This window comes from Meles meles, chromosome 20 (genome assembly GCF_922984935.1).
Source record: "Meles meles chromosome 20, mMelMel3.1 paternal haplotype, whole genome shotgun sequence".
NCBI classification, from domain to species: domain Eukaryota; kingdom Metazoa; phylum Chordata; class Mammalia; order Carnivora; family Mustelidae; genus Meles; species Meles meles.
The window spans coordinates 4,135,803-4,160,423 of NC_060085.1; the positions used below are offsets into that span (position 1 = coordinate 4,135,803).

At 51.9% G+C, this 24,621-nt stretch overlaps 2 protein-coding genes and 1 pseudogene across 16 annotated transcripts in view; 1 reads left to right on the top strand and 2 right to left on the bottom strand.

Annotated features, from left to right (window-relative positions):
• RANBP3 (RAN binding protein 3) overlaps positions 1–10,365 on the bottom strand; it is a 51,558-nt gene extending 41,193 nt beyond the window's left edge. For all 8 annotated transcript variants that reach the window (XM_045990204.1, XM_045990203.1, XM_045990200.1 and 5 more), the window contains exon 1: positions 10,240–10,365. In XM_045990204.1, the coding sequence (XP_045846160.1) occupies positions 10,240–10,261 (22 nt within the window). In that variant the 5' untranslated portion in view covers positions 10,262–10,365. The remainder of the gene's footprint in view (positions 1–10,239) is intronic.
• Positions 10,366–19,471: 9,106 nt separating this feature from the next.
• On the top strand, positions 19,472–19,652 carry LOC123933312 (annotated as a pseudogene).
• A 260-nt stretch (positions 19,653–19,912) lies between these two features.
• RFX2 (regulatory factor X2) overlaps positions 19,913–24,621 on the bottom strand; it is a 91,220-nt gene continuing 86,511 nt past the window's right edge. For all 8 annotated transcript variants that reach the window (XM_045990194.1, XM_045990191.1, XM_045990193.1 and 5 more), the window contains one exon: positions 19,913–24,140. In XM_045990194.1, the coding sequence (XP_045846150.1) occupies positions 24,028–24,140 (113 nt within the window). In that variant the 3' untranslated portion in view covers positions 19,913–24,027. The remainder of the gene's footprint in view (positions 24,141–24,621) is intronic.

Consider the following 24,621-nt stretch of genomic DNA (forward strand, 5'->3'; position numbering starts at 1 on the left):
ACCATTATTATAATTATACCCAGAAGACTGCAAGAACACTGAGGCCGCCTTAAAGCACCACCAGTCTTGGATTCAAGGACTGTCTCCAACTCCTAGGTCCCCAACACTGATAAATGCCTCAAAATCTGGCCCCGTCTCAAAGCTGCCCAGATGCTGGGACAACTCACATGCTCATTTGCTCAGAATCCCTCAAGCCTGACCTGATGGAAAGCCGACCAGATAAGCCCAGCTTGCAGCCGCACGATTTACTGAGCACCTACCATGTGCCAGGATGGAAGAGATAGGTGCTATAAGGAAGATAAAGCAGGGTGGCGGGAAGAGCATGGGGAGGAGGGCACTATAGGGTGCATGGTTGGGTATGGCCGCCCTAAGCTGTCATCTGAACCTTGGACATAAGGGGGTAAGGCAGGTGAAGGCAGAGTATAGTGTGTAGAGAGAATCCCAGGTACAAAAGTCCTACAGACAGAAAGAACCTAGAGGCTAACATGGGGGAAAGTAGGAGGTGAGGTCGGGGAGGGGGCTGCGGTGAGGAGTCTGGATTTATCCAGTTTAAAGGGAAGCCAGAGGAGTCATGATAGGACCTGGTTTATATTTTTGAAGGGTCGCACTGTCAGTGAGCGGTCCTCACGCAATTCTTCTCATTTTTGTGTGAGAAAGGTTTCGTGTAAAATTCTGGGGATGGGGGGCCTGGGTGGCCCAGTGGGTTAAAGCCTCTGTCTTCGGCTCAGGTCATGATCTCAGGGTCCTGGGATCAAGCCCCGCATTGGGCTCTCTGCTCGGTGGGGAGCCTGCCCCCGCCACCGCCTGCCTCTCTGCCTACTTGTGATCTCTGCCTGTCAAATAAATATATAAAATCTTAAAAAAAAAATTCTGGGGAAGACCTCCCTGGGGCTGCTGGGGAGGACCGGTCTCACAGAGGCAGCACATGCGAGGGGACCACTGAACAGCCTTCAGGAGTCATCCAGGTGACAAGTGCCAGTGATAATGGCAGCCTGGGCTAGTCCCGGGCCATGGAGCCGGGCAAAGTGGGCATTCGGGCAGATTCTGGAGACTGAGCCTGCTGCAGCCCCAGCTGTGCGAAGACTGAGGGGATCTTAACGGGGTGGGGGAAGTCATCTTGCTCTCAGGGGCAGACGTGGTCAGCTAAATCAAGTCCCGCTCGTCTGGCAATAAGAGCCCATAACGGGGGTGGGGGGGGACCTCCAATGGTGCTAATGACTGATCCAGGCCCTGGACTCTCAGACCCCCAGCGGCCACCACCATCAATGTGACATCATTTCCCTTCTGTGGCAAGAGTAGCCTGTTCCCCCCACTCCTGACCTGAGAAAGCCAAACTCTTAAGAACCGGGCGCCCCCCTCCCGCTCTGCTATTACGAATGTGACACAGGCATTCATTCGGGGTCAGCAAGTTCCCGAGATTCTGTGCGGCAAACCTGGGGAGTTTAACTAAAGCAAGAGCACTTTAAACTTACTGTACGAAGCCAGGCCTGCCTTCTAAACATGTGCACGGAGGAACTACTACTGTCTCTGCAAATACCTATTTCTCTCTGAGAGGGACAGCCAAGGACAGGGCCCTGCACGGGTAAGTTTTCCGGAAGAGAACGAGTGCTCATGAAATCAGTGCTACTGATCCACTAGAAGGGATGAGCATGGGCTGGAAGCTGCTGGAAGCAGGTGCACTGCACCAGCTGACTCTCCTTGCTTGTGTGGCCTTTGGTTTCAGCCTGTGACATGGAATGGCCTAGATCCAGAGCTTCTCTGAAGGTCCTTATGTTGAACCTGAGACAGTGCTGAAGGTCATGGAAAACGCTGTTCCTCCACCACAGGGATATGAGGTCCACAATGCCTCTGTATCTGCCAGGAGGCCACAGTGGAAACGGTGGCTGGGAAGGTGAGCCCTAAATTCCAGTTGGCAAATAATCTATTCCTGGACAGTGTTACTTAATCTCATAACCCAGTGCTTCTCCCCCAGGGGTGACTTTGCCCCTTGGGGACACTATGCAGTGTCTAGAGGCATTTTTGGTTATCACGATGTGGGGGAACTGCTAATGGCATCTAGTGGATGGAGACCAAAGACGCTGATCAACATCCTATAGTGCACAGGAGGTCCCCAAACCACCCCCAAATGCTAACGATGTTGCAGGTGAGAAACTCTGCATTAATTACTTGGAAAAAGCCATAGTAAGATCCCTTACTCACACTATACACCAAAATAAGTTCCCAGTGGGTCAGACAGTACAAACTGGGGTGACCCCCTAGCTTCTGTGAGTCACCTCTTCTCGCCCTCCCCATACTTCGTACATTTAAATGTGTGCAACATCCTAGGACCGCATTAGGTCAAATGATGAGGGAATGTAGTATCTTGGGGGTCAGTGGACTCCCCTAACCCAGGGGTTCTTAAATTCAGGCAATTCTGCCCGGGAGGGGACATCTGGCAATGTCTGAAGACATTTTTCCTTGTCATGACTCGGGGGGGAGGGATGCCACTGGTATCTCGTGGGTAGAGGCCAGGGATGCTGCTAAACCCTGCGAGGCACAGGTCAGCCCCTGCCAGCCCCTGCCAGCCCCCATGTCAATAACACTGAGGTGGAGAAACAGAATCCAAAAGGAGGTTTTTCTCCATCCAGACAGCTAATCCAAGAGCAACATCCACTAGAAACTGAGAGCACATCCGCACGTGCCAGTGGGTCAGTTACCCGACAAACATTCTCTGGGAACAATGACCCTCAGACTTGATCAGCATCATCCCCAGGCTACAGATGCAGGAACAGAGGTCAGACATCCTGCCCAAGATCCTGGGCAAGTACATGGCAGAGGTAAGACACAAATCAAGGACAGGCAATCCAGGTATTTCCAACTGTGCCACGAGCAGTCACCTGGGGTCTGCCAGTCAGTCCCAAGTTAAAACTGCCCGGGGTTGGAGAGATGGGGCCGAAACCCACGCCGAGCTCACAACAGGCTCCGCTCAGGCTCTTTACAATGAGTCTTTGCTATCACATGCCAGCAGTTCTCAAACTGCTTGGTCTCAAGACGGCTTTCCACGCTTGTAAATTATTGAAACTCTCTACGAGCTTTTGTAACTGTTGGCTACAGCTGTTGATACTTCCCAGGTTAGACATTAAAGCTAAAAAAATACCAAAATGTTAACTTCTTTAGGATAATAATAGTAAAGGCTTAGCTAAACAATAAATTTTATGAAAAGTAATTCTTAAAACAAAAAAATTAGTGAGAAAATTGGCATTATTCTGCATTTTGACCAATCTCTTCAATGTCTGGTTTAAGAGAAGACAGCTAGAGTCACTTATCTGCTTTCGCAGTCCATCTGCTGCTGTATGACGCTATTACAACCTTCAGATAAAACTTCACTGTCTGTTCACAAGAGGATGGGAGTGAAAAGGGCAAACCGTGTCTTTGTATTGTTATGAAAACAGTTTTAAACCTGCAGTCTCCTTGAAAGGTCTTGGGGACTCCCAGGGGCTGCCGGGCCATCTTGGAGAATCACTGCCACATGCTGCTCTCTGAGCGCTAACAGTCAGAGGACAGTGAATCCTGAATTCATCACAGACCGTCAAAACCTTTACGCTGAGGTTCTCTGCTAACGGGCACAGACAGCTGCATCTAAGAGGCGGTACAATAGGGCTGAAACCCAAATGCCAACCAAGGTCAGGCAAGCACCGGAAAAGAAGGAAGCGGGCCAGATCCCAAACTACTTGGTGGGGACTGTGGTGTCCTGGGGGGCACACAATCTATCTTTTTATTCTGAGCATTCCAAGTCTTTTTCCTTATTTGCAGACATGTCTTATATATTTGCGAACAGTGCGTCTACAATTTTCATCTAATGTTCTCTCCTATGCATGTCATGTGTTTGCTGTATCTTCAACATTATAATTTGGGGCACACAGTCCTATCTTAAGGGCGGCAGCTGCTCCTCCGTCCTGGCGACCTGTTACTGCACAAGACCCCTGGAAGAGCCTGGTTCCTGCTTTTCAAGAGAAATCAGAAACCTAGACTATTTTCCCCCCCTTGAAATCTCAGAACTCTTAAATGTTTGTTCCTAACTAAAAACAAACAAAAGTTCCTAAACGGGCCAAATTAAACACATCTGCTCGCCCCTGAAGCAAGTTTGCAACTTCTGCCTGTGGTTTTTGACTCTGGTTTCGTGTTGTAAAACATCTGTGGAGCTTTTTAAAACTATTGACACTCCGGACCTCCTGCCACCATCACTGATGGGGTGGCCCAGGCGTCACTTTTAATCTTCCTCAAGAGGCTCCTTAAACAAGTATGGAATGCACTCAGGGCTAAGACTCACGACAAGTACTAGGCAACAGCACCGAGTGTCAAGATTGCCAAGGATGAAGCCAACTGTGGATAGCCGGGGGGCTCTTCTCTGAGGCCCTAGCTACATGGTTTTCTCCCAAGTAGTACAAACTCACTCCGACCACGAACAAGACTCCACGGGACCCGGGAAGGATACTGTGCACAGGTGGCAAAAACAAATCCCTTTCAAACAAAACAAAGAACTCCTGCTGCCCGCTGCCACCTCCGCCAGCTCCACGAGATCCTGAGCGGGTAACGGCGGAAACCCACCTGCCTCTGGACGGCTTCAAAGTACCATGGAGAGCTACCAAGACTGGGCCAAGTCAACACCAGCCTCCTCGGCCCCCTGCCTGTCTCGGGGTTTTCACAACACAAGAAAGGCCCTTCTCAGACCCCCCAGATGGTCCTCACCTTCCACTCTGCCCCGGCCTATTCTCTGTGCCTGAACAAAGTAACTAGGCCAAACTGAACTGGTACCGAAAATGCCCCCTTTGCCACTCCCACACACTGCCACTCTTCCAAATGCCATCTGAGCTCGCCTGCTCTAACCTCCACTCGCTCCTTTTGCTTCCACTCGCTCTAACTCCCCCAGAGTATAAACAAACCAGACCCCGACTAGCCCTGACACACAATGAATGTGCGACAACAGGACCGCTGGGGTCATCCCACTTTTCAGTTAACTGAGAGGCAGGCTGAAGACACGGTTCAAAAGTTTTGCAGAACTTTGACCTTTTCGGTCTATATAACGGAACCAAAACATAATTTTTCTTCAAAATGGATAAAGATTCTGCAGCCTCAGAGGTAGCATGACACCGCCCAGCCACCACCAGCCCCACATGCTACGGACGGAAGGGGCACCACACAGTCACACGTACACACTCTTATCTCAGAACAAATCCCAGTTAATGTTTATCATCACTTTACGACAAGTTTTGAAACAGTTGTCTCTTACTCATCCTAAAAGTTTAGTTTGTGGCAGGAGATGGTGAGAATTTAGTGATTCGAGGATTCCGATCAATTCACTTGTAGCTCATTCTCTCAGGCGTTAAGTTTTAAGTCATCAAGTAAGGTGAAAACTGAGAAAAGCCAAGCCACCCGTGAAAATGTCTAGAGCGACATTTGGTCAGGCTAAATCAGAGGTTTTCAACTGCGGGCCGCTTTGCACCCCAGCCCCCCCAACCAGGACATGGGCAATGTTTGCACACATTCTTGGTTGTCATGATGGGGGAGGGAGGAGGGTGCTGCTGGCGTCTAGCGGGAAGAGATCAGAGAAGCTCATCAACACCCTACAAGGCACAGGGCATTACACGTGCCGAAGAATTAGATGGCCACAAACGTCTGTGGTGTTGAAGGTGAGAACCCTGGGCAGGTGGTCATGTGGAAGGCAAGACAGAGCCCAGCAGGGCTGACAGCTCAGCTCCAGCTGGGGTCCCATCATGGCTCACCCCAGGGCCAGCCTCACTAGGCACACTCATTTCTTGCTCTCTCTCTCTCTCCTGAAGACTTAACACCAAACCATTCCACAGGATGAGTCCACTGTAGTAAAAAATAGCTACCATTTACTGTTCATTACTGTGTGTGCAGATAGGTATTAAATAATTCATATGTATTGATTCATCCAGTGCTCACAGAAGCCATGAAATACCCATGATTATCATGATTCCCATTTCACTGGTGAGGAAACCGAGGTTCAAAAGGGTTAAGAAATTTGCTCAAAGTCATCCAGAGAGTACACAGCAGAGTCTAAACACAAACCCAGTTCTTGGCAAGGCAAAGCTTGTGCCCTGCCGTTATTTCACACCAGCGGGTCTTACCCCAGGGGTGACATTACCTCACCCCCCTGCCCCAGGACATTCTGCAATGTCTGAGGACATTTTTAGTTGTCGCGACCGCTGGGGTAGGGAGGGGTACAGGGGAGGATGTGTGCTACCGGGAAACGGTGGGTAGGGTTAGGGACGGTGCTATGCTGCTAACACCCTACAACGCATAGGACAGCGCTCACAACAGAATTATCTGGCTCCAAATGTCAGTAGGGCCAAAGGTGAGAACGCTGCTTTATACCATGTCCGCAGGCCAGCAAGGATTCATATGTATGTGCTATCTTTAAACACTGGGATCTGGAATCCAAGATATTCTATAGGTTAAATACACTTTACTCACCCTCTGCCCATTCTTTACCTTCTAAAGACACAAAACTCAGCATTCAAATCCTGACATCCATCTATGATGCTGAGTAACTCAGGGAGAGAAAGATGAATGTGTTTGGGATTTATCAACAGCGAAATGCCAAGCAGAAGAGAGTATCCCTGGACACAAGTGTAAACACGTGCACAGACCCCCACGCACACACTTTCTCTGTCTCCTAGGGGAGAAGCATTCCAACTGGACTTTAAAAGTCAGACTATGGGAGTACCAAGAAAGGGCTGTGGGAGTTGCTGTCACCATCCCTGAAGAGATCACCATGGCAACGAAGGCCAACAAGATGCTGTATTAAATACACAATTGGAAACGTTTCCTTCCGAACAAGCACAGCACACCTAATCTGCACCACTCAAGCCAGTGGTTCTCAACCCTGGCTGCGCATCGGAATCACCCCTGCTGCTTTCTCACCGTACAGATGTCCAGGGCCCCACAGAATCGGAATGGGTGGGGTGTGGGGATTGAGCCTTTTTGGCTTTAAGAAAGCTCGCCCGGTGACTCTGATGCCCCAGCCCAGGCGCATAGGTAGCAATGGCCCAGGGAAGAGCGACAGAAGGGTTGGGTGTGAAGAAGGACCAGCTTGGAAAAGCACTCTGGAAAAATGGAAGCTAAGAGGGCATTTGACTGGAGCTCAAACAGCAGGAGGAAAAACACACATATGGGGCAGTCCATGAAACTTCAAAGCGCAAAGGCAAGAAAGCCCTCGTTTACACAGCAGATAATAAATTAAACATCTCAGCAGGCTGTACAAGCCAAAAAGCCACTAAGATTTACGTCCTGAGGACAACTACGCCAGAACTAGTGTTACACAAAGTACTGAGTGAGGGTAGCATTGAATAGGCAAACACTTTCAGTATAAAGCATTCTATTCCTGTTTTATACTTACTGTTCAATTAAGCAATCAAAAGCTCACGTGTCAGCCCATATATTAGAAATGGTATCCATGGAAAACAGGAATCCACAACTTCCCCTTTGTGCTCAAAAGTACACCTCACAATACGGGTCCTCAGTGATGAATTCATTCATTTATTCAACAAACGTCTCTTGGATACCTACTTTGTGCCAGGCACTGTTCTAGATGTAGGAAATCCATCTGTGATCGTGACAGAAATCCTTGCCCTTATGGAGCTTATATTCTAGAGGGGTAGTCAACCAAACAAGTAAAGTTCGTACGTCAGATGTTGCTATGTGCTGGGGAGTAAAATAAAGTGGGATACAGGGGATAGGAAATGTGGATCCAATTTAAAATATGTTGCCGGAGAAGTTCTCTGTAATATTTGAGTAAAAACCTGGAGGAGGTGAAAAGAGTGAGCCACAGGGGCATCTGGGGGAAGACTGGTTCAGGCAGGGGAACCGGAAGGTCCAAAGGCATAAAGGCGGTGAGTGTAGAGCCCACTGAGGGACACTGAGGAAAGCAGAGTGGTTCGCGCAGAGCAAGTCTGGGAGAGAGCGGTGCGATGGGAGGAAAGGGAGGTAAAACAGGGCCACTCTGGCTTCTGGACTGAGCTGTTCGATGGGTAAAGTTGGAAGGGAGGCCCAAGTGGTGAAAAGCAGCGCTGGTGATGAGAAGTGGTCACTTTCTGGAGATATTTTAGACAGAACTGACAGGATTTGCTGCGGCATATGAGAGGAATGAAGAGGTGACTTCAAGGTTTTTGGCCTGGGTAATTAAAGAAAGGACTTGCCGTTTACTACAAATAGAAGGAAGACTGTGGAGTGGGCAGGTGTTGGGGGTAAAGGCAGGGATTTTGTTCGATAAGACACTTACATGCAGATGTCGACTATGATGCTGGATATGTTGAGTCTTCGGTTTGCGAAAATTAATAATGAGAAAAACCTCACTAAAGCAAACTTGGCGGGGGGTCAAAGGGAGGCCAAAAGGGGTTGCCTCACCATGCAACAGAAATCAGGGGAGAACAGCCAGTTACAGCCCCCAACAGAACATCTACAGGAAAGAAATGTCAATTACAGGCCCTGACAGAGGAGGTAGCCTGAGTCTTCTATAGGAAACCACCCACCACTGTAACTCAGCCAATGAGAAACTGTCATCCCCCCCCCCCCCCAACTGCTGCTTTTCTCGGAAAGACTTCTGGTTCAAACAAGTGCTCAACTTTCCCCTTCTCCCTAAAATCCTGTTCCTGTCCTTCATTGCGAAACTCGCCTATGGTTCTGTCCCTGCTTGCTTGTCTTACCCTGCCATTCTCTGCTACTCCCGAATAAGCCCACCTTGCTAGTAAAACCTGACAATATTATTGTGAAGATCAACAAGTTCAAGAAACTGAATGGGCCAAACCTATAAATACTTGCAGCATGTCACAGTGATTCCCCTGTCTCCACTCCCTCTCCTGCCTCTAACTGGATCTTATGAACTGGGATGCCTCAGCCCTCTGCGGGCTCCTCCGTCTTGTAGAAGAGTTACAGCGCAAGGTGGCAGGGGGTGTGGGGGCGTGTATGGGGGGCTGGGCTCTGAGGCCCGTCTCCCTGATTCACACATTCCTGCAGCTCACAAGCTGTGTGACCTGCCTCGGACAAGTAACTTCAGCGCTCTAACTCGGTTTCCTAACCAAGAGGACCGGCTGACAGTACCTATTTCAGGGATCTTTTGTGAGTGAGGAGTATTTCAAGACAACAGGAGTCAGGCTTTGAAAGGTGCAGGGTACCACCCCCGGAAGGCTCGGCCAGGGTGGGCAGTTAACTCTTTCATCCCTGCATTCTTACAGGTCGGTATGGAAACCTGGGGACACTCTCCAGTAGCAGAGAGCATGGTATGGGGGAAGCGGGCCAGGCAGGTAGACAGCTTGCCAGAACCACAGTCGTGCACCTAGAAACGGAGGGAGCTAAAAATAGGCCTCGGAAGTCCTCAGGCTGCTGCGATACCGACACCACTATTGATTCGAGCAGACTACCAGCTTATGGAGTGCTTTCTCGAGAGGTTTTGGAACCGTAACCTTGTCAAAAACGCTCGGGTGGGATGTCAGCGCTCCAGAGAGGAAGGAATTCGCACAGTCTGTCTGTCTGTCTCTCTCTCCCCCTCTCTGGAAGTGCAGCGAAAAAGGGCCAAAAAGCAGCCGGCGCTTTCAGGGCTCCACATCCTGTGGCCAGGCCTAAATGCAGGGAGCCGAGGCGCGACTCTCAGGTCGCCACTGAGGATGTGGGGGAACTGGCGGGAATTGGGGGCCGAGTTCGGGGAGGGGGTGGGGGAACAGATCAGGTGTCCTCCATCCTGGGCATGGAGCGGGCCCGCGTAGGATGAGAACCCCACCGGATTCGGGGGTGGGCTTCCTCGGCGCCAGGTCGGGGAAAGGGACAAGCCGGTCCCCGGGAACGAGGAGGCGCGGGAGGGAGCGTGGCGCGCTGGGCGACGACCAGGCCCGGAGGTCTATTTACATCTGAAGCCACGGCGCTGAGGCCGCGCCTACCGCCCCCTTCGGGCCCCGACCTGGCCCGGGGAGCGGAAGGGCCTCAGAGCTATGGCTCCAGCGGCCTCTCAAAGCCGTCTGGCCGGACGGTGGCAGGGCCGAGGCTGCCGGGAGTGATGGGCCGGGCCGGTGAGCCCGGCCTGAGGGGACGAAATGGGGGGCGGCTGTGGGGCCCGCTGGGCCGCTATCCCGGAGTACACAGTCCCGCGCACTCCGGGGTGCTCACCCTTCGGGCTTGTGGCCCCTCGGCCTCCCACCGCCCGTTCCCTGGCCGGCAGCTGGCCCCCGACGGCGCCTCCCCTACCTTCGTTCGCCAGGTCCGCCATTTTACTTCCTTAAGCCCTCCCACAAGGCCCCGCGCCGGCCCGGGCTCGTCTGCTTTCTGCCAGAAACTCCCGCGCGTGCGCACCTCGGCGATCTGACTCCGACCGAAGCCAACAGCTCGCGCCTGCGCGCTGAGACCGGCGCGGACTCGCGCTCCGGCGGGCGGTCCCGGCCCTGCCACACTCCGAGCACGCGCCTGCGCACTAACTGCCCCCGCCTCCTTTTCCCGCCGACTAAGGGGGCGGGGCCAGAGCAGGGCGCATGCGTGGTGAGCGTCGCGCGCATTGGGGAGCTGACGTTCTGTGAGGCGGCGCCGAGCGGGCTGTGTTTCGACGCCCCAGCTTTCTGCTGGTTTCCCAGTTCCTTGCGGTGGAACCGTGAGCCGCCGAGGGAGCCGAGACCGAGACCTTTCCCGAGGTGAATCTTTGGATCTGTGGGGGGGGGGGCGGGGGTAGTTTCCCACGAGCGCAGGCCTGACAGGAGGGCTTCGGGGCGCCTCAGTTTCCCCTTCCGAGGGCCCAGTTATTCAGACCAGCGTTTTCTTCAGGCCACGTGGGGCGGTGGGGGAGGCTGGGGAGGGGTCGGAGGGATCAGGCGGGGAGGGCCCGCGGGGGGGGGGGGGCGTGGGAACAGGGGGGCGTGGGCACCGGGACGGGGGTCCCGGGACGGCGCCTGGCGCGGGCGGGGCCTCAAGGGTCTGGGTCTGGGAGCCGGGCTGGAGGGAAGGTGTCGGGCCCGCCGCGCCTCCTGGCCGCCTCGGCTCACCTGCCGGGAGTCCGTCTGAACGCATTCCTGGCTCTGCTCTGTCGCCGGGACACGGGCCACGCGGGGCCAGGCCAGCCTCGCCTCTCCCCCGGGGACACCGCGCCGCCCCCTGTCGGGCCCCGCGCTCCGGTCGCGCCCAGCGCCAGGCGGAATAGTCCTTAAATATAAACTGGATCAAGCGTCCATCCTGGCTCCGCGCGCCCGGAGAGCTCTCTCCCGAGTTTGGAGTAAATTCTGAGCCTCTCGTTAAGGCTCACGAAGCTCCCCGCGTCCGGCTCTCATGCCCCCTTCTTGCGCGGGGCAGTTTAGCCACAGGGGTCCCCCGGGCCTCGGAGCATGCCGAAGTCCTTCCAGCCGTCGGGTCTGTGCGCCTGCTGAGCCCTCTGCCGGGGCTCTGTGTCCCGCCTCTAGCGCGCCGTGAGCGCCGCGCCGCTCTCTCCCATTGTGATCTCGCAACAAGGGGGTCCTGCGGCGGCCGGCCGCCTGTGGCCGGGGAGCTAAGAATGGTCCCGCACTTCCCGTGGTTGGAAGACATCGGAAGGAGAAGAAGAAGAAGATCCCACGACATGGGACAGTTGGATGAAGTTTCAATTTCAGTGTTCACAAATAACATTTTCTTTGAAAAGAGCCACACTTACTAACTTACATGTTGTTTGTGGCTGCTTTTCAAGCTGCAGCAGCCGCGCCGCCTCTTTTTGACGGCGACAGACCAACAAAACCTAAAATATTTGCCATTTGGGGGGCGCCTGGGTGGCTCAGTGGCTTAGGCTGCTGCCTTCGGCTCGGGTCATGATCTCGGGGTCCTGGGATTGAGTCCCGCATCGGCCTCTCTGCTCGGCGGGGGGCCTGCTTCCCTCTCTCTCTCTGCCTGCCTCTCTGCCCGCTTGTGATTTCTTTCTGTCAAGTAAATAAAAATCTTAAAAAATATATATTTGCCATTTGGAAGGGCCCTGGGTGGCTCAGTCGGCTAAGCGTCTGTCTGCGGCTCGGGTCACGATCCCAGGAGCTTGGGGTTGATTGAGTCTGCCTCAGGTTCCCTTCTCGGTAGGGAGTTTGCCTCTCCCTCTGCCTCTCCTCTCACTCGTGTTTTCTCTCCCCCTGCCAAATAAGTAAATAAAGAAAATCTTTAAAAAATTTTTTTTGCCATTTGGGTCTTTACGGAAGATTTTGCCAATCCCTAATCTACGTGGTTGTCCTGTATGCACCTGTAGGACCTGTGGGGCCCCACAAATGGTTAACAGCTGCTTCTCTGGAGGAGAATGTGTGTATCAGTCTGTGTGTACTTATATGTATTTATATGTGTGCTTGGGTGCTATCGTTTATTATAAATTTTATTTATATATTTCCTATCACCTTTTTTTTTTTTTTTTTAGCTTAGAGCATAATTAATAAAACAATGAAATCAAGCCCTGGTTTGTAGTGCTGATTTTCTTGGTGTAAATTCTTCAACCATGGCTGATTTCAGTCTTCTAATGCGAGCATCACTCATTTCAGAGCTGGGAGGAGATGCTCAGAACACACTGTATTTGTTCCCAGAGCTTGCTCTTTCTCCAGTGTGGTCCCCAAATCAGCAACATCAGCATCACCTGGAAGCTTCTTATAAATACAGAACCCCAGGTCCTAAACCAGACCTTAATCAGAAGCCACATTTTTAACCAGAGTCCCCGGGGCTTCCTTTGCATGTCCGACCTTGAGAAACACTGCTCAGAAACTTTCGCTTATTTTGGGGGGTGAGAAATGGTTAATACTGTTAAGAATTGCACTAATTTTATTTAATAAACACCTTGATTTTCCTACCCTACATTTTGCCACCAAAATAGAAGCCCAGGCCACAGACCTTGTGTTAGAAATTCTCTAGGAACAGCCGGAATGCCAGTGCTCGAAAGGACCCTGGTGGTCATTAAGTCCATCAGGTCTCCGGCAGTGTGTAGGCTCAGGTTTTCTCGTTTTTAGTTTGTTGGCTTCGTTATATTCATTATATTCCATTTTATATATATTTTCTCTTGGGTAGATCTTTTTGGCTTTTGCCATGTATCTAACTCTGACCCTTAATGAGCTTAATACTTTTCAGGCCTTTTATTGGTTTACATTTACACTAAATAGCGTATATCACCATCTGAATAGAAAACCACTGAGCCATGAGTAGGAGATAATTGTAAAAATAAACATGAAAATTTGAAAATTCTGGGTAAACATTGACTGCCAAGGTGCTAAGCCCCAAGCCTGCTTTTTCTTCAATGTAAAGAGATATTAGCACAGTATTAGAGGGTAACTAAAGGCATATAATCACTCAGCGGAGACTCTCCTTGACACGATGAGAAGTACTAAAGGAGGACTGAAAATGGGATAACTAAACCATGTGATTCGGTGTCATCTAATGCAATATCTGTATGTCTCCTAGAGTCATTTCGTATACCACATTCATCCCACACGTTGGGCACCTCCCAGCAACACCTCATCACTTGCTAAATATAACCCAGTTGCTGTTTTTCAAGGGACCTAGAGAGATGCTAGACCTATCAGCCTGACGAGCCAACTAAGTTTCCGCTGGTTTCACAACTGTCTCCAAAGTGCCAGTGGCTGCCAACAGTCGCCCCTCAGGCCTGTTCTTGCTTTATCTGGTCTCCTCTAACAAATTCACTTAGTCGACATTTATTTATTTATTAAATATTTATCACTTGTAGTAGTCGGAAAACAAGGTCCCAAATTCTTTTGACCCTCTTTCCATCAAAAAAGTGAGGTCCCCGTTCCTTTCCCTTGAGTGGAGGTGGACTTGTTAGTAGTGGATGAGTAGACACAGTGAAAGTGACGCCAACCTAGGAGGCTAGGTCATGACAGGGACAGAGGATGCAACTTCCATCTGCTTTGCTGGAACAGCAAACCTATAACCTTCCGTCTCCGTGTAAACAGCCCCATCTGCCCTGAGGCCGCCATGCTGTGAGGAAGCTGAGACACAGACACCACACAGCAGAGCCCTGAGCACTGCCCAGCTAGCCCGCGCTCCCATTCCTCACACATAGAAACCATGAGAGACCAAGTAAATGACGACTGCCATTACAAGCCCGTAAGTCTAGGAGACGGGTGTTACACAGCAGTGTGTATCCGTGGCTCTGCTGTGCATCAGGCATTGTTCTGCATGTTGGGACCCAGGATGAACAAGACAGATCCTGGCTTCCTGGAGCTTTGACCCTGCCTTCGTGGAGTTTTGCATTCTTTTGTAAGGAGATATACAATAGACCGGCAAACGTAGGAGATAGTGACTAGTGCTACAAAAAACTAAAACAGCGTATTGTGACAGTGAGAGAAAAAGGGAAATTGGGGTGCCTGGGTGGCTCAGTTGGTTAAGTATCTCACCCTTGATCTCAGCTCAGGTCTTGATCTCAGGGTCATGAGTTCAAGCCCCACATTGGGCTCCAAGCTGGACAAGGAGTCTACTCAAAAAGAAAGGGAGATAGGGAGGAAAGAAAGAAAAAGGGGATACTTCAGATTGGCTGGTCAGGGAAGTCCCCTCTGAGGAGGTGGCACTTAGTAGAAGATCTGTGAGTGCAAAGGTCCTGAGGCAGGAACCAGTTTGGTGAGCTGGAGGAGCCAAGAGGAGTTCAGTGCGGTTAGAACAGAGTGAGGAAATGAGGTCAGGGATGAGGGTGCATGAGGGACCTTGTAAACCACAGCAATGAGTTTGGAGTTTTTCCTAATACAGAGGTTGGGAGTGGGATATGGAAGGACCCAAAGGATCTACCATAAACTGCTGACTGGCTGGCTTCTCAGCTGTCTGCTTCCTCCTTGGATCACCAGGAGGCAAGTGTGAGGAACCCCCAAGCCCTGGCGGTGCTCTGAGTACTGTGAACTTCCATCACAGCCATGTTCTAAATGGCTTCCGTAGTTGGGTTCTAGTAAAAAGGGCCTTCACGGCTGCAATTAGGTTCTCCTCTTCCCATCATGGGCAGGTGTTTGCTCTGTGCCCAGCCCCACACTGAGACTGGGGCCCCACAGATTAATTAGCTACACAGTCCCCCACCCTCAAGGAGCTCAAGAGTCAGGTGAGGGCAAGGGGGTCATCCTGGGTTGCCTCCTCCACTCAGCACCCTTTCCTGTTCTCCCTCAGTCCACACGGAGGGTTCCTGACAGCAGGATGTCCCATGTGGCTGATGCTAATGTTGATGGGGGGGTGGGGTGGGCCTTGACCCAAGTTGGGTGCAATCGCATCCCTCACTCCCATATTCTGCAGCAGCTAAATATAGTACGGAATTGGGAGGAAATACGTACTATACTTTACTTGTGGTTTTTAACTTTTCAATTTAAAATACACTTAAATGAAAGTTGCAAAAATAGCGCAAAGAATTCTATATAATCTTTGATGTGGGAAACAAAGGCAAAAGAAAATTATTAAATTCCTTACTACTTCCAGCCTATTGACAAGTCCTTGAAACAGGCAGACAGTCAACTGCCTTATTACATTACTTTGCTAAGAGCAAAAGGCAATCTTAGCCCGACCCCCAGGATCCTGTAAATCTACTTTAACATATAAAAACTCATTTGAAAACTTCCTTTCTCTCTACTCCCCTCCCCCCTGCCAAGATATACTTTGGCAGTCATCCCCCAAGCATATGACCCATCGATATACATCTGAAGGGTCTCATGACTAAGGTTTTATTAGTAATAAATGATCTTTTTTCTAACAAAGGTACCCCCTCAAGGTCCTGAAAACCCTGCTTCCAGAATTCCTTAGAGACTTACGCTATCCCTAATGACCTCCCAACTTGAAAGTTACAATGAGTCACTCATGACCCCAGTGCAGCTCTTTCTGCCCTTGGGTCCTGCCCCTGTGCTTTAATAAAACCACCTTTTTTGCACTAAAGACGTCTCAAGAGTTCTTTCTGGGCCATCGGCTTCAAACCCTAACATCTTTCCATATTTCCTTCATCAAGCTTCCCTAAATATTACATCTTACATAAAACCACAGTGCAATGACCAAAACAAAGAAATTCACACGGATGCAATAACATTCGTTAATACACAGATCTTATCTAAAGTTCAACCATTCCAGGGTTCCTGGGTGGTTCAGTGGGTTAAACCTCTGCCTTCGCTCAGGTCATGATCTCAGGGTCCTGGGATCGAGCCCCACATCAGGCTCTCTGCTCAGTGGGGAGCCTGCTTCCCCCCACCCTCCCACCTGCCTGTCTACTTGTGATCTCTGTCAAATAAACAAATTCTTAAAAAAAAAAATTCAACCGTTCCTCACTACTGATTTCTTTCCCTGTCCCAGGATCCAGTGCAGGATCCCACGTTGCTCTCAGATGTGTCTGGATCAGTTTCTTGGTCTTAATTTTTTCTTGACCATGACACTGGTATTTGGAAGAATGTCCCTTAATTTTGGGTTTGACTCAACGTTTCCTCATGATTAAACTCAGGTTACCAATTTTTGGCAGGAATAACGCAGGAGTGATGTGTCGATCTAGGTGCGTCCCATCAGGAGGCATATGATGTCGATTTGTACCGTGCTTGATGACAATTCAGATTGCTTGGTTTAGACAGCCTCTGCCGGGTTCCTACTTTGCCCAGTGTAATTACTGAGTATCTCATGGGGAGATACTCTGAATCTATGTAAATAAATATGGACTATTTGAGGAAGAGGAGGGAAAGAAGGAAGCTAGCTCATTCAATCTGTTGCTTGTGGCCTTTCCTATCTCGCACTGTTGCAATTTAGTTAAAAAAGAAAACAAAAAAAAACAAAAAAACAAAAAAACCCTGCCTCATGTCTGGGCAAAAATCTAGCTCTCTGTGTCCCCCTGGAGAAAAGGAAGCGGCCATGTCACACAGTGACCACTGGGGGGCGGCAGAGGATTGGGAAGCCATTCAATTCCTTCCAAGTAATTGAACTCGTTGGGCACTCAAAGGCTCTGTGTCAGTTGGGGAGGGGTCTCAGCTGGGGGGTCTGGCGTCTTCCATGAACCAGGTCAGGTAGGCGCTGGCTGCGCCAGCGGAGACAGATCCTGTCTTGGTTGCGCTGCGCTTGCTGCTCTGCCGCTTACACTCCGAGCCGCTTCTTAAACGGTGCCCCTTCATCTGGGAGGACCTCAGGGAGGTCGGAGAATCCCTTCTGAGTGCGACTGCAAAATTCCTGGGTACTGAGGGTGTGTCGATTTGGACACAGGTTGCAAAAACCCCAGAACACTTCTGGCAAATGTAAGCAATGGGAGAAGTTGCTGGAAAGTTATAAAGATGCTCGTAAGGGGAAAAGAAGAAACCGCGTGGGCGCCAGCAGGTCTTGGTGGCCAGTTTAGCAGAATGGGTGGGACACCTCTCGGAGAGCCCCCACACTTCTGTTGCTTTCAGCCATACATTCAGCTCACAATTCAGACTTCTAGGAGAAAGTGTTGGTTGGGTCCAGCATGGTGGGGCACTGTTAGCCGGCACCCCCCACCCTGCTTTCCCCGTCCATCCGGTTTATGACTCCAGCCAGCTCGTGCCTCCAACTACTTATCATCAACCCTTGAGCAAATGCCTCCAGGGGCAGCTGCTGCTCTGAGATGCCATTTGTCACTTGAGATATCCAAGTGGAGGTGTCGGGTGGGTAGTCATACATGAGAGCCGATGGAGGGGAGCTCTCAATCTATTTTGAGGTCATGGGCCTCTCACTCCTTGAATGAAGCCCTAAGTCCTGGCTAGGACCTAGGAAGCCCTCCAGGTCTCCCTCCCTCTCTCCCTTCCTCACCTTATCGCTCCCCCCCGTGCCTAGCCCATTCCTTCCAGTGCCCACGTAGAGGTGGTATTTAAATCCAAGGGAGAAAAGTCCTTCCTCAAAAGGGAATCAGGGTGTTAATCCAAAAGAAGGTGGAACGGATGCTGGATGGCAAAACCCCACCAACATCTATCACAGAGGATTCTGGAAGAGACCCATGACCTCAAAATAGGTTGAGAATTACCGGTTAGTACTTGTGGCTTTTGATACGTATGTGTGGTCAGTGCGTTTCCTATGTCCAGTACATTGTACATTAGGCTCACGTGACAGCCTGATGCCCTCTTGTGTATGTCTATGCACCTATTATACTGAAACAGCTTTACAAAGTTAAGTTTATCTTTATCCCATCCATACATCTCATGTTTTTTACTTTTATCATGGTCCATTAAAAAAAAAATCAACAACTAAACCTGGGGTGCCTGGGTGGCTCAGTCGTTAAACGTCTTCCTTCAGCTCAGGTCATGATCCCAGGGTCCTGGGAGTGAGCCTCGCATCGGGCTTCCTGCTCTGCGGGGGGCCTGCTTCTCCCTCTCCCACTCCGTCTGCTGTGTTCCCTCTCTAGCTGTGTCTCTCTCTCACATAAATAAAATCTTAAAATAAAAAAACTAAACTGGTCATAACCCACCAACTTGATTTCATAACCATTTGATCTGCCACTGGGCACGGGGCTGTAGTGGACCTCTCGCTTCTGCCTGCTGTCCTCCCCAGCTCTATCTCCACTAGCCCATCTCCACTACCCTGACTCCCTACCCCTCACTTATACCATCTTACTAAGTACCTAACTGGCCTTGCTTCTGGCTTATGTATAATCCACTGTACCAGAAAAATTCTTCTAAAGCCCAGTTCCTATTAGAAAAAAAATAATTCTGGTGGTGCCCTCCTGAATGGATTTTTCCTTCCTTTGGCCATGTCTTAGTGTTCTCCATGCATTTTCTCTCCTCCTTTCCCCTCCATTCCCATGATTACCGTGAATAGCACCTTCTCCCAGAGACCTTTACTCAGTTCTACATGTGGGCTGAGCCTACATATACACTGTGTTAGATTTGGGGAAATACGGTGTTGAGCACGGCAGACAAGAGCTACGCACCCACAGTGCTTATGGGAAAGGTGGCGTATAAAGGATACTAATCTAGTGGGAGAGCTTCCAGGAAGGCTTCCTGGAGGAGGCGTCAAATAAGAGAAGCGCTAAAGAGGTGGGCGTGTGTGTGTGTGTGAAGGCATGGAGGTTAGGTGGGAAGTACAGGGAAGGGGAAAGAGCCCCAGATGAGACCGCTCCTGAGTTCCAGGAGCGAGAAATAAGAGCATGGAGGGGGTAAGGGTTTGTGTGAAGTGTGGGGAGAGGAAGAAAGGTGATAACTGATGTGGTTGCCAAGGTTCAAAAGATGCAGGGAACTGGTCATGACAGTGCTCTCACCCAGTGGTTCTCACCCGGGGTCCCTTCTGCTGCCCCACCCCCTCCAGGGGCCACTGGGTGCTGTCTGGAGACATCTGTGGTTGTCGTGACTGGAGGGGGGAGGTGCTCGGCAGGGAGGGGTGAGGCCGGGGAGGCTGCCGCACGTTCCACAGTGCCCAGGACGCCCTGCCAGTAAGCATGGTCTGGTCCCAAGTGTCCACAGTGCTGAGGCTGAGACACAACTGAGTGCTTACTCCAGTACTAAGTATTAACTTATTTAAAGCTCACAAGGCTGTGAGGTAGAGGTGGAGGATCTGATTTAAGTACAGTTGACGCGGTATCTGTTCTTATCAGTTTAATATCTGATACGTCCTCTATCCGAGGACAATATATTAAATAGATTTTTGGAGTAGGGAGTTGGAATAGGAGCTTGCTCCGTCCACTCCACGCATTGACCTGGTATTGCAGTACCTCCAGGAACGGTGCACCCTCCCCACTAAAGTAGTAAATAAAAGATGTGTTTAGTAAAAAAAAAAAAAGTACAGCTGACCCTCCAACACGATGGGTTCGAGCTGCGTGGGCCCACTTACGTGCGGATTTATATCAATAAATACAGTATAGTGCAGATTTATATCAATAAACACAGCATAGTGCTGTAAATGCCCTTTCTCTTCCTTCCTCTCTTTCCTTAGTATTTTCTTTTCTCTGGCTTGCTTTGAGGATACAGTAGATAATACATATAAGAAACAAAACGGGTTAATTGACTGTTTATTGGTAAGGCTTCTAGTCAACAGTAGGCTATTAAGTTTTTTGGGGGGTCGAAAGTTATATGTGCAATTTTTGGCTGCAAGGAGGGTTGGCGCCTTTAACCCCATGTTGTTCAAGGGTCAGCTGTAATGTACCTGAGGGCACAGCCCGTGACCATGGAGTCGGCACTCAAACGCTCATAGCCTAGCCCTATTTCCCCCGCCACGCTGCCTTCCCGGCCAGGAGTTGGGGAGTGGCAAGGAGGAAGGAGAGTTTGACCATGTTATGGGCATTTTGGGGAGGCTAGAAGGGGTGGGGGCAATGCAGGTGGCCCTGGGTTTCTGGTCTGGACGATTGGATGGATGGTGGGCAGCGCCGTGACGGAGACAAGAGCCGGCGGCCTGAAAGGTCAGCTGCTAAGCTCCTGTTTTGCCATGTGGGGGGGAAGGCACCCCACACTTCTGAGCAGTGGTGGGCTGGGCTGCTGTGGGGCAAGTCAGCAGCACGTGGAGGAGCATTTTGATTTGGGTTTGGACAAGGTCACAGAAGGTGTGGAAGGATGAACTTCTGGAATGGGAGCCAGGAGAAGACGGGCAGCAGCCAGAGCTGCAGGAGGGAAAGTGGTGGAGGGCTTGATATCCTCAGCCAGGGAGAGCCTCTCCCTTCTTAGTGCACTCACAGCTGGAGCGTGTGTGTATGTGCAGGGGGTGCACCTCACAGCTTGCTTCAGAGTTCTTCCAGAGAGTTCCCAGAGGCAGGAACAGCTGTGGGTTCCCCTGCCCCCCCCCCCCCCGCTCCCCAGTACAGCTTATGGAACTCTTGGCTGTGGGTTGTCAGGATTGTAATGCAGCTCCATGATCACCAGGGATCCAGGTTCCTTCTGTCTCATTGCTTTGCCTTCTTTATTATAGGATCCCCACCTCAAGGTCTAAAAATGGCTGCTGATGCTCCAGCCATCATATCTGCATTCCAGCCAGTAGCTTCAATTTTCCCATGTGTACAATGTGGGTAACACCTACTGTCAAGAAGAGGAGATTGGATAGAAGCGTCTGTGGAGTTGTTGTAATTAGTTAGAACCTCCCAGAGGCTCTTGGTAGGACTAGGTTCCCTTTGTTGTTTGGCCCTACCCAGTGGACTTTCTAGGGGACTTGATAGGCTGTGGGCCTTCGGCAGTCTCCCCTGCTCATCTCCTCTCTGGTTCCTGGGGCAGTGGTCATGGAGACATCACTTGGGCTCATTCTATCACCAGCCACGCAGGCCCAGGAGCAGGGCCTGGCTCTCCTCCTCCAGGCAGCCTGCCATCCCAGCACCGGGCCTGGCTCTTAGACAGTGAGGGCTGGGGGTGGCTGCTGCTTGGTGCAAGGACTGGCCGTGCTCAGGGATGTCAGGCTGCAGAGGGACTGCAATCATGAACCACAAGAGGATGGGGCGAGTCGGGGTTCCGCTGGGTTCTCAGAGCCTGGCAGAGACTCACCACAGGGACAGGGCCCAGCCGCTCAGCTGAAGGGGAGTCTGCATAGTCATGTTCCGGGAGTTTCCCAAGACTGGCCACAAAATTTGCCCTGGGGCCCAGCACAGAACTAAAGCGTGGGCTCTTTGTTCAAAAACTATTGAGAATCTTAAGACAGTGACGGCAGAGCATTGAGCCCAGTGCAGGCCCCTGGAGGTCTCCGGAGGCGGATGATTTTAGCGCCACCCAGGGGCCTCAGGACGTCTACTGGGGATAGATGGGCCTGGGCTGGGGCCAAGGCTGAGTATCCCTGGGGGACGTGGGGCACCTGCCTGGCACAGAGGAGCAACTTTTCAGGGCGGCTGACCAGGAATGGCGTCCCGTGTTTCTGGAACATCTTCCCATCGGTGGGCCTTCCCTCGTTCCTGAGCCTGCTGGGTCTCCTCTGCAGGGGTTCTTCAAAGTCCTATAATCCTGTGTCCGATCCCCTCCCCTCCGCCAGGGGTGGTCCAGACAACACGGATTTCCAGCCCCCATGGTAATCCCACCAGGCACTGGCCACATTCAAACAAGCTCACGCAGCGATTCTCAGGGGACTCCCAAGTTTGGCCCCCAACCCTCTACCGAGTAAGTCCTGGGAGCAACCGGAGGGTTTCATTGGTGCCTGGGGCTGGGGCTTCGTTCTGCCGTATCTGGGTAAGTCTGGTCTGCTTCCAGATAGTCCTCATCTTCCTGGGCTGCCCAGAGCTGGCCTTGCTAAATGAAGCTCAGGGAATCCGCTCCTTCTGGAACACTCCCCAGAGAGCCAAGAAGAAGGTGCTGGAGGCCGCTGCTTCTCCTCAGAGCCTCGCTTGGCAGGAGCCCGGCCAGGCTGGCAGTCCGGGGCAAGGGATGGGCCTGGAGGGAGGTCTGCATTCTCCAGGGCCACCGTGTGTGTGTGTGTGTGTGCGCGCGCGCGTGTGCGACCGCCCGCGTATGGTGGGCAAGCGCTGGAGTGTGGATCCCGAAGCACGAAAACGGGCGTGGAAGACGCATGTCTTTACCGTCACTTGTGTTGTTCCTTGTGGAATCCTGCAAAGGCAGGAGCGTAAGGCAGGAACCAGTTTGTACCGCTCACCCCACGTGGAAGAAAAGACAGGCCATCACAATCCACAAATCGTGAGCTTAAATGGCTCCCAGGAGGGGAGATATATATTTTAAAGACATTCTTTCTGTCTGGTTTCGTCTAAGTCTTGAACTGTAAAACCAGACAAACATTGTGAGTATGATAGACTTGGTTTGTAAAACAAGCGCCTATAGCTTTTCCCGTCTTTCCCCTCCACACCGCTCTGCACACCTGGGGTGGACCTAGGAGTGCGCAGCTTGTCGGGAAGTAAGGTTTTTCTCAAGGCCACGTGAGTTTACATTAGTACCTTCTGCATGAATGAAAAAAAATATGGGGGACCGAATATACCGCAATATACATGTTCATAAGAAACATTCTAATAACAATTAGAGCACAAAACTATTGATATAAACATATTTCCAAAAAGAGAAACTATTGCATTTCATAAGATGGTGCTTCCTAGACCAGAGGTTTGTCTGTCTTTGTTGCAGTTGGTTTGGGGGCAGGACTCTGGCGCGGAGCTAACCGAGTGCAGTGTGTTATGGCGGATACAGATCCGGAGTGTTCATAGTTCAAGGGCTATGCGAGTCCTCGGGGTTCATTTCACCCAGCGAAGAGTTTTGACTTTGAGCAGTTCAAGATGGGGCTCGTGCCGGGTTGAAGTGCTCCAGGATTGCTAATTCAAAGGCAGGCATTCAGAAGATTCTATGGAACGGAAGCCAGGCAGACATGGCCCGATGGCTGCCCTCTGAAGGCACCACGGAAACACCGAGCACCCAGCCCCCTCGGAACAAACTCATTCCAGACCCAGCAGTTTGGCTTGATGTTGGCGTGAACTTGGACAGAACCCAGATCCTCCCGGTTGCTGATAAAACTTCTGGTTTTGATTCTTGAAGACACCACTACATCTTGGCATGGGCAGGCCATTTCCGTGACTTGTTCTTCGGGCCACATGGGGCCATGGTGATTGACAGCTGCTTCTGGGGACCTGTGGTGTCTGCAGATGGGACTCCTGGGGGCCGACTTCCACGCCTCGGCCCAGCCGACAGGGCAGGAGGCCCTGGGCACAGCGCAGAGGTGGTCCCTTCCCACCACGGGGCACCGGGCCAGGGGGCTCTGTGGACACCAGTCCGCTCAGTACTGCCCAGCAGCTGCAGGACCACCCTTTCCCTCCTGGGATCCAAATTTTAAAAAAGAATGGTGGAAGCTGGAAGCGGCTGAACCGAGAAGCCCAATGTAGAGGTGCCAGCTCGCCCAGCACGGCCCCTTCCAGGTCTCGGGCGGGATGCGGAGACTCGGACCGAAGTTCACGGCCCGGCAGAGGAGAGGGTAAGCACACTCAGAAGGAAAAGATGACCCAGGAGGCACGAGGTGAGCAGCTCAGGCACTTGGGAGCCCGATGGGACCTTCCATTGTGGGTAACGATGATGTTCTTCGGAGGAATGGCGTGTCCCTTGAGTGTGCACCGGCGCCCCCGTGAGTCAGAGCAAAGGTCCCACCAGCTAAGAGGCACATTACAGTAGAGCTCGGAGGCCGGGGCTGGAGCCTGCGGGGGGCACCCCGGACCTAGATGCCCTGCAGGGAGTGGTTCGGGTCGCTGCGCTCCCGCTTCACCAGGGGCTCGCCCAGGCTGTGGGCGTCGGAGTCGGCCTCACTGCCGCGATCCTCGCTGAGGTCATCTGCGGGGTCAGTGTTGGGGATGAGGGGTGTGGGGCGCAGGAGGGAGGGAGAGAGAAGCACGTGCTCGGACAGGGGCACAGACATGGATGCTGCCCTGCAGTGCCCAGGGAGGCCTTCTTCCCTCCCTTGACCAGTGTGCGTCTGCTGGGTCACACTCCTGGCAGGGTCCCCCTCAGCAGTTGGTGCCCCCTACTGCGTGGGGCAGGGAATGGGCTGGGGTAGGGGCAGGTGGATGCAGGCAGCCCAGGGCCTGAAGTGGGGGTGCCTGGGGAGCAGGGTTAGACGGTGGCCCAAAGCAGCCACCTGAGGACGAGGTGTGGGGCAGCTTCTCTGAGCCCCAGCAGGGTCCGGGCCTGCATGAGCATCACTGGGACACCTGCTGCCGTCCTGGCCACACCTGCAGCTCTTAACAGCCCTCAACCGCCCTGGGAGCTGCCTTGATCTCAACTAGGCCCAGGGTGGGAAGAAGAGCCCCTGGGA